Below are 10050 nucleotides of genomic sequence, written 5' to 3'. Positions count from 1 at the left end.
AACTATTCACTTCCAAACATTTTAATTAACTTTTACTTTAAGATACTTACATGCGCAACATTTGATGGTCTATTAACCTGCTGAATATCAGCATTATTGGTAATATTTCTTAATGTCCGTACTGCAGGACTCCATGCAGCCATCATTTCAGGACGTCCAGAACTTTGAGGACTTTGTACTGAAGCCATTATATTACTTCTCATCTCCGAAGACAAAATATTGCCTGGGACAGGTGGGACATTGGCACACAAATTTATCAATCCAGAATCCTTGCCTGAAGGCAATCTGCGCTTTGCTGTAGTAGTCTGTGGAACTTCAGCAGGTGTCCAGTTCAAATTTCTATCATGCTTTTCAGGAGAGGAATCTGATGAATCATCAAACATCAGTTCTCCTTTTGTTTTATCAGCATCAATAGATTTAGGTGAAAAAGCTTGATCACCCAAAGGTGAGCCTTCTCGAGAAGATGCTGGACTTGACAACTTTTCATCTGTGCTGGCTTCATTTTGAGAATCCTGATCTTCATTTTCCTCTTCTTCTTCCTCTTCCTCATATATAATTAATCGTGGATGATAAGAAGCCTCATCTTTTTTAATTTTATCAGATACAGAATCCAAAACCCAGTCAGGTGTCACAATTTTAATGTTTTCTCTTTTACAGGCGCATTCATATTTCTCCTGAGAAGACCAAAAACATTCCAATTATGAGTCAATTTAGCTTTTAGATAGTGTTAGTTTTGTAAACACTCATTTTAATTATATTGGTTTACATCAGCTCAATCAGTAACATTCCTGGTTACTAATGATAAATAAAATTATAAACACCTTCTAAGATTATAAACTCCTTAAAAAGTTAGTTACTCAGTCCTCTAAAATGTGAGTGGACAACCTGCAGCCCTCAGACCAACTTCAAAAACCCTCTGAAAGCTATCAATCTGACCACTGACAAGAGTGATCTCTTCCTTTTCTTGCAGCCTGCTGGGCAACAAGGGAGAGAAAGAAAAGGGCAAAGAAAAAAATTGGCAAAAAGATAAGCATTTTAAATTTCTAAATACAAAAAAGTTAGAAATTATAGGTGCCAACATCCTATTTTTAGGTACTTTAGTGATTAGGCAGTCCTGATGTGGGGAAGTTTTAACTACCACAGCAATTCTTGTGTAATACAGTACAGGCTGAAAAAAGTATTGATACAGTACTTGAGAATACTGAAGCGCTTTCCAGTCAAATAAATGCAACTTGGAGACTTAAATAGCAGAAATAAATGAAATTTATATTTAAGCACTAGCCTGGTAGCCATTCACAGCAAGGAATTTTGTGCACATAAGCACATGTAGGTGAGTGGACTGGAGGAGGTTTGCAACCCTCTGTTCCTTCCCTGTACCCAGCATAAAACAGAACAGGCTGCTACGCAAGGGGTACCCCGACTTCTGATCCCAGCAAAAAAATGGCTACTGATTTTTATTACAAGGTAGTAACTTTTGCAGACTGCTTTAGAAGGCTGTAATAAACTGAGGTTCATGTGATATAAGCAAAAAACTAAAGCTGTCTTGGTTCCATATCCATATTTAGCTGTACTACTCAAAATAATTTGCTGACTGATGCAAGATCTTTATGATTTGCTCACCATTTTACCATTCTGAATATTTAGTGCACATTGGCTATCCCACTGTAACCTCAGATCATTTATAAAATTAAATAATACTGGTTATTTTTCACAAAATAAAAAATAATTAGGCGATCCCAGTCTAACTTCCTTCCACTGTGAAAATTAATTAGTAATTTATTGCTACTCTCCATCCTATATTTTAATCTTTTACCAAAACACAAATGAATCAGTACTTCATGACCATGAATGCCAATTTCCTTTGATTTCATCAAAAGCTTTCTGAAATGAAATGCTTATAAATCACTCCCAGCTACATATTGAATGGATCCCTCCAAAAAATATAAAAGGTTGACAAGGGAAGATTTCTTCGTAGAAATCATGCTGATTCTATCTCAGCAAGTCAAAGTAACATTAAAATAGGAAAACATGTCAACATAATAAAACTCTTACCCCTTTTGGCTCAGGTACAATCAAATGAGTGCATTTTTTATTGAGGCTCAGCCGGCAATCTCCACCATAAAACGTAATCAAAGCCCACAGTGTACTTCGGTCTTCAGCGGAAACCTATCAGAAAAGGTAAAAAAAATTACCACTACATATTAAGGAAAATAGCATTTTCTGACACATCATTTGGCTATCAGCATAAACATACAACTATCTGGATAAACCTCTTACCTGAGACAGACAAGCAGCAACTCCGAAAAAGATCTGACAGGATTCTGGGGAGAAACCATTTACTCTGACAAAATTAAGTCAAGGATATAATATGAATGAGATGTAAAGTGAATAACCGGTGCAAGTTTACCAAAAACTTCTCAAATAGCTAAGAAAAATCTTATGAATACTTCTAAAAATATTTTATTCTGTGAACCGCCCTGAGACCTCCAGGTATAGGGCAGTATATAAATTCTAATTCTAATAATAATAATGGGTTATGTTTCCTAATCTTCAACTTGGATCTCACCAATTCAGGTTAGAGTCACACATCAACCACAAATATAAATGGGCGGATCCAAACATATCACTTAATACAGTATAGTTTAATCCTATGCATGTTTATCTGGAGGTTTGTCCTCCTGAGTTCCCTAATACTCTACTCCCTGGCACATGTTTAGAGCCTTTGCCTCTAACTTTCTAACCTACTATACTGTAACTGAACATACCTAAGTGCTGCCTGTGCACATGTGAGTCCAGGTACACACCTGTAACAGACGGTTCTCATGTTGTTGCCCTCCAGACCTCTCACAGAGGAGGCACATGAAGAAGGGCCTCAGGTGATGATTGCAGTGTCTGGGTTGGTTCATATGGGGAGAGATGGTCCTTAAGGTATTGCGGTCCTAAGCCACAAGGCTTAATGGGTTAAAACCAGCACTTTTAACTGGTCCCAGAAACTAACCAGCAGTCACTGCAGTTGGACCAGGATCGGTATGATGGCCGCAGAATTCTGCACCAGTTGAAGTTTCCAAACCATCTTGAGAGACAGCCCAACGTATTACATTTTGCAGTAATCTAACCTAGAGGTTACCAAAGCATAGATGATAGAGGTTAAGCTATTGCTGTCCAGAAAAAGGCACAGCTGGACCACCAGCTAGAGCTGATGGAAGGTACCTCACACCACTGAGGCCACCTGAGCCTCGTGACAGCAATGGTACCTGTAAACTGTGTACCCACTTCGTCAGAGAGAGTGTAACCCTATCAAGAGCAGGCAACCTCCCATCCATCCAGTCAAAGGAACCATCCACTAACACTACCTCAGTCATATAAAGAATTAATCCTCTAGAACAGCTGCTGTGCTAGGCAATATTCTGCTGGTATTAAGTTTTAAATAAGCATAACACATGTTAACATTTTAACCAAAAAGGATACGGCAGAAGAACTCCACATCGAACCGACAAAGTCACCCAAGAAGGCTAAAAACAGGTGAAAATAATGCATGTAGTGAGTTGCCAATAGACAATGCACATTACATCCTATAATTAACTGTCTATTTAACAAATATGTACCAAATTTAAATTAACCAACCAGCTATTTAACATCTATTGACAGGAACACAGGAACTTGCCTTATAGCACCCTGGTTTTGCACAGCACAGGAAGCCAAACTAAGCTTACTGAGACCATGCATGCTGCTTTGCTCTTCCCCAGTACGTTTTTACTCGTGTGCTGAACTAAGTCAAGGTATGGCTTAGCATGCCTTCAAAGCCGGCTTATGGTTATTGAGGAGAAAGGTATATTACAAGCCCAGGTTTGGACTATGTACTACTAAACCAAACCTTGGCCCAGCACAGCACAGTGCAGAAGTAAAAAAAAATACCAGGGAGGAGCACAGCAGCTGCAAGCCACTCTCTGTAAGTCATAGTTTGGCTTACCACGTTGTGGAAACAAGGTCACTAAGTCAACATTGGTTCATCCTATTCTATATTGTCTACATTACACTACAACGGCAGTGGCTGTATAGAGTTGCAGAGAGCAGGCTTCCCCATTCCTAACTGAAGATGAGAGGAACAGAACCTGGAACATTCTGTATGCAAATCATGTGATCTATCACTGAGCTGTGACCACTCCCTTGTTATTAGCATTCCCAAGCACCGCATAAGAATCATGAAAACTTTTACAAGTTCATGGTAATGTATATTTTTATGTTCTTTTATAAATCAATATCTTTCCCTTGCCAGCCAGATTATTGTTGACTTGCTAGCATTATTGTTCCCTTGCCAGCCAGATTATTGTTGACTTGCTAGCATTATTCCATTTTGAGGGTGAGAGCTAGTGCGCTGAATTAATATATAGTACTCTCAGCGGGTGGCCTGGGGTCTAAACCGATCAGAAGGTCTGCGGTTCGAATCCCGGTTGCTGTCCCTGCTCTTGCCAACCTAGCAGTTTGAAAGCATGTCAGAGTGAAAGTAAATAGGTACCGCTCCGGCGGGAAGGTAAATGGCATTTCCGTGCGTTGCTCTGCTTTGCCAGAAGCGGCTTAGTCATGCGGGCCACATGACCCAGAAGCTGTATTCCGGCTCCCTCAGCCAGTAAAGCGAGATGAGCGCCGCATCCCCAGAGTCGTCCTGAATGGTCAGGGTTCCCTTTACCTTTACTCTCATCATAAGCACACTTAGGTACAATGGATCGCCACATTCACATTTCAGGTTCTGGATACAGGGTTTCCCACATATAGTACTTTTTTGCACTCAAGTGCTGATTTTAACATATGAATAACCCTGAAGGTCCTGCACTAAAATTAGGTTTCCTGTAGTTAAAAGTATCAATTCTAATGTTGTAGGTACTCACTTTTACTACTGGAAGATCAAAGACTTCACGAGATTCACCAACTTCTGGATTGTCTCCATCTTCTGAAATGATGTGTGATGCCAGAGCATTGTAAGAAACCTCCTTTGCCTTGCCATCTTTCAAAAGCCGAATAACCTACAAAACAAGAGGGCTTTTGGTTTTCGCTTTCAGGAAAATGCAGATGTTAGACACTATTGAAGCCACTTTTTCCCTAGAGGCTTGTTTACATTAAAGCCAGATATTTCCCCATATAAGTACTCCTTGTGCACAGCCAAACTGCAACAGACAACCATGGGAATCCGAGCTACTCACCCTGGTCTCCTATCATGTCCAGCTCTTACTGTGGCAATACAAGCAGGCACAAATAGGCACATTTTAGGCTATTGCAGTGCGAAGTGAAATGCAAGGTGATGCAAACGTTTCTTTTCATTGCCTTTTCCAATCAAGATTCTTGCATGAAAGGAATCTGAATTCTAAATTCACTTTTGCTTCCTATTCCATTTCATTGTTTTGATGCTGTTGTTGCAGGCTTACCACTGATTGTGGATTGCGTATGCAAGATTTCCAGTAGCAGTGTGAAAATCTAAGTATAATGCATTTGCTCACATCTTTATCATTATAGGATGATACATATACAGTATAGAGGTTTGCACCAGAGGAAGGTGACAGAAATGGAGGCCAGGGTGCACAGAGAAACAATGTTTATTTCAGTTGCATGTACTTAAGATTAGCTGGAACATGGTATGTAGGCTTGGTAGCTAAGCTAAAGGTTTTGCAGAAAATGTGTTTTAAGAAAAGGTTTGAAGGAAGAGAGGCAGTGTAACCGAGGTGTTCTGAGAGACATTTTCAGTCAGAAGGGCAGTTATTTGAAGGTGCAAGGGACTTCTGGAAGGCTGGGGATGGAGCTGGATGGTGTGAGCACAGGAGAGAATGAAACAAGACACAAGAAGCAAGACACAAGAAGCAAGACACAGAGGGTATGAAAATAAAGGGTGAGAAGCTTGTCCAGAATCCAGAAACTGATATGGGTATGTATGAATTTAAGAAAAGCTACCAAAACAATCAGAGTGCAGGTAGAGATGAATTATTTTGCCTACAAGAAGGCTGGACAGAGATAGGATCAAGGGACAAAATGGCAAGAGATGTCAATAACCAGGAGGATATTGTTAATGAGACTTGTGCCTTGCCTCAAGACAGCTGTGAAAACTGTGATGCAATCAGGGCCAGCTAATGAAGAAGAAAAACTTTCCTGTTGTCTGAATCACTTCAGGCTGATATTTAATGCTCTCCCCTCCACCGCCTTGGATGTAGAAAACTACCACCTCAGGGGAAAGGATACAGCCTAGCCCTCTCCCTGCGAACCCTATATTTGAATACAGTACGGAGATAATTTTGTTTACACGCAGGAACCCGCGCCTCTCCCCTGCAGCCTGACTACCGTCAAGAAAAGCTTCCCTACACGGTTAGGTGCCATTTACTCGAGCCGGCCCTCCTTCCCCTTTCCCTCGGATTTATAAAATTGAGATCCTCGGGTAAAGGAGGGGACGCCTGGCAGGTGAAGAGGAGGAGAGCAGGCGGAGAAAACCGAGGACGGGGCCTAGTCCTGGCCGCGTCCCCAACTCAGGCCGAAAAAGAGGAAAGCGCGAGTTTGCGGCAGGAGGGAAAGGAAGCAGGGCAGGTGCCACACTCTGGGGGAGCCGTGAAGGGAGGAAAAGAGAAGGGCAGCCCCCTCTGCCGCCTCCCTCCCTGCCTGCCTCCCTAATCAGCCAGCCAGCCGAGGCCGCCGTAGGGCCTGCCCGGCTCCAGGAGGCGCGTGGGACGGCGAGACACCGGCAACAGAAATACTGTAAAAAGGAGGGGGAGGGAAGGAGGGGACCGTTGGGAGCCGTTAACGGCCGCCCCCAGGCGCGTGGGGGAGGACGGGGGGTTTCGAACGCGCGCCCCAACTCCCCCCTCCCTTCCCGAGAGGCCGCGCGCTCAAAAAAACCGGCGCGAGCCGCTGTCAGAGCGTGGCCCGCGTCGGCTTACGAGGGAGGAGGCCATTAGAAGCGCCCGAAGGCGGACGGGGCGCGTGTGAGGGGAGCCCGCCCGAGAAACGCACCTCGGCGCCTATGTCTCCCACGGCGAAGAACTTGACATCTTTGAACATCTCCTCGGGAACCTTCAGCTCCCGCTCTTCGGCTTCTTTCGCCATGGATGGTCCCTCCCGGCTGGGCGGCTTTTGAGAAAGGGAGGGGAGAGCGGCCGCCTCGGGTCCTGGGCCGAGGAGGCTCCCCTCGCGAAGCCCCGGGTCTCCCTCTCCCTCGCCCTTCCCCCCTCCGAGGCAGCGGCGGCCGCCGAACCGCGGGAGCAGGGCGCGCGCGCTGAGGAACGAACCATCTCCCTCCGGCAAGGCGGGGGGGGAGGCGTGCGTGTAGCGGGGAGGGACGGGTGAGGAAGGAAGGGAGCGCGGGGTGCTCCGTCGGCCCCCGCCGCTCGCAGCCTGCCGTCAGCTTAACGGAGAGCCCGCGCGGCCGTGACTCGGGACAGAAAGTTTGAACCGTCCGTCTTTGAAGACTGAGTGGGGACGGGGTTGAGGAAGAGCCGCGCTCCCCCTTGCTAGTGGGAATAATGGACTCTTCTGGATTCCGCCCACCAACAAAGCAGTTGGAGTAAGCCCGGGCAGCTGCAGTCCCCGCCTCTTTCCGCCCTTAGCTCCGCCCCCTCGGCTTTTGCTTTCTTGCGCCGCGAAAAGAGCTTCCGCTGCCTTGTGGCTCGCGACGGCCTAGTTCGCTCCTCTTGCCTAGTCCTTATTTAAAAACAAACAAACACCCGCGCTCATTTCACCCGCTCTGTTGTAATGACCCTGCAACCGGGTCTCTATCCCATAAAGCAGGGGTGTGGGTAAATAAGGATCTACTGGTAGATCTGGCTAATTTCATTTCTTTTTTCAATTATTTTTATTTGATTTTATGAGTTTACGAAGCTAGAAAAGCCATTAATACATAAGAAACATCCCGTTTCCCCACCCTTCCACCTCCCTAGCCATCAGTTGTACAGTCGTACAATTAATTAACTAATTAATAATACAGCTGGGTCGCAAGTAAGTACTCTGTTTCTATTTGTTGTTTAGTCGTGTCCGACTCTTCGTGACCCCATGGACCATAGCACGCCAGGCACTCCTGTCTTGCACTGCCTCCCGCAGTTTGGTCAGACTAATTTTGGCAGCTTCGAGAACACTGTCCAACCAACTCGTCCTCTGTCGTCCCCTTCTCCTAGTGCCCTCCATCTTTCCCAATATCAGGGTCTTTTCCAAGGATTCTTCTCTTCTCATGAGGTGGCCAAAGTATTGGAGCCTCAGCTTCAGGATCTGTCCTTCCAGTGAGCACTCAGGGCTGATTTCCTTCAGAATGGATAGGTTTGATCTTCTTGCTGTCCATGGGACTCTCAAGAGTCTCCTCCAGCACCATAATTCAAAAGCATCAATTCAGCCTTCTTTATGGTCCAGCTCTCACTTCCATACATCACTACTGGGAAAACCATAGCTTTAACTATACGGACCTTTGTCAGCAAGGTGATGTCTCTGCTTTTTAAGATGTTGTCTAGGTTTGTCATTGCTTTTCTCCCAAGAAGCAGGCGTCTTTTAATTTCGTGACTGCTGTCACCATCTGCAGTGATCAAGGAGCCCAAGAAAGTAAAATCTCTCACTGCCTCCATTTCTTCTCCTTCTATTTGCCAGGAGGTGATGGGACCAGTGGCCATGATCTTGGTTTTTTTGATGTTGAGCTTCGGACCATAATTTGCGCTCTCCTCTTTCACCCTCATTAAAAGGTTCTTTAATTCCTCCTCACTTTCTGCCATCAAGGTTGTGTCATCTGCATACCTGAGGTTGTTGATATTTCTTCTGGCAATCTTAATTCCGGCTTGGGATTCATCTAGTCCAGCCTTTCGCATGATGAATTCTGCATTTAAGTTAAATAAGCAGCGAGACAATATACAACCTTGTCGTACTCCTTTCCCAATTTTGAACCAATCAGTTGTTCCATATCCAGTTCTAACTGTAGCTTCTTGTCCCACATAGAGATTTCTCAGGAGACAGATGAGGTGATCAGACACTCCCATTTCTTTAAGAACTTGCCATAGTTTGCTGTGGTCAATACAGTCAAAGGCTTTTGCATAGTCAATGAAACAGAAGTAGATGTTTTTTCTGGAACTCTCTAGCTTTCTCCATAATCCAGCGCATGTTTGCTATTTGGTCTCTGGTTCCTCTGCCCCTTCAAAATCCAGCTTGCACTTCTGGGAGTTCTCGGTCCACATACTGCCTAAGCCTGCCTTGTAGAGTTTTAAGCATAACCTTGCTAGCGTGTGAAATGAGCCCAATTATGCAGTAATTGGAGCATTCTTTGGCACTGCCCTTCTTTGGAATTGGGATGTAGACTGATCTTCTCCAATCCTCTGGCCATTGCCAAGTTTTCCAAACTTGCTGGCATATTGGGTGTAGCACCTTAACAGCATCATCTTTTAAAATTTTAAATTGTTCAGCTGGAATATCATCACTTCCACTGGCCTTGTTATTAGCAGTGCTTTCTAAGGCCCATTTGACTTCACTCTCCAAGATGTCTGGCTCAAGGTCAGCAACCACACTACCTGGGCATAGCTGCCAAGTTATCCCGTTTTTTAAGGGAAATTCCCTTATGCTGAATAGGCTTCCTCGTGAGAAAAGGGAAAACTTGGCAGCTATGTACCTGGGGTGTACGAGACCTCCATATCTGTTTCTATACTTCATATTTTTAAGGGGGGAAATCTCAAAGCAGTTTACAACCTATATTAAAACATCAAATGGAACATTTCAGAATAAAATATTACTGAATAAAGTCAAATATAAAGTTAAAATGTCTAATGCTTATATTTCACTTACAATGCTTATACAGGTGAAACTCGGAAAATTAAAATATCGTTGAAAAGTGCCTTTATTTCAGTAATGCAACTTATTTAAAAAAAATTCTTTAATTTTTACAAATGCTTTCTTTTGGAAATTCCACAGTAATAAAACAAATAGTTACAATAATACAAAAATAAACATCGCTATTACATTTCATTAATTATATTCCATTTACAATTGACCCACCTAATGACAAATGATTACAATTACAACAAATAAAGGCTTGACATATCTTGCTTTGTA

General features: G+C 43.8%; 1 protein-coding gene across 1 annotated transcript in view; it reads right to left on the bottom strand.

The window, feature by feature from the left end:
* PAXIP1 (PAX interacting protein 1) overlaps nucleotides 1–7219 on the bottom strand; it is a 24722-nt gene extending 17503 nt beyond the window's left edge. The window contains exons 1-6 of the mRNA XM_060280913.1: nucleotides 6988–7219; nucleotides 4887–5021; nucleotides 3469–3512; nucleotides 2278–2341; nucleotides 2053–2166; nucleotides 51–674 (exon numbers count right to left, since the gene is read on the bottom strand). Of these exons, the coding sequence (XP_060136896.1) occupies nucleotides 51–674; nucleotides 2053–2166; nucleotides 2278–2341; nucleotides 3469–3512; nucleotides 4887–5021; nucleotides 6988–7080 (1074 nt within the window). The 5' untranslated portion in view covers nucleotides 7081–7219. The remainder of the gene's footprint in view (nucleotides 1–50; nucleotides 675–2052; nucleotides 2167–2277; nucleotides 2342–3468; nucleotides 3513–4886; nucleotides 5022–6987) is intronic.
* Nucleotides 7220–10050: the final 2831 nt, after the last annotated feature.

Source organism: Zootoca vivipara, chromosome 12, assembly GCF_963506605.1.
Source record: "Zootoca vivipara chromosome 12, rZooViv1.1, whole genome shotgun sequence".
Classification (NCBI taxonomy): Eukaryota; Metazoa; Chordata; class Lepidosauria; order Squamata; family Lacertidae; genus Zootoca; species Zootoca vivipara.
The sequence above is the reverse complement of the archived record's forward strand: the minus strand, read 5'-3'. Positions and strand labels throughout refer to the sequence as shown.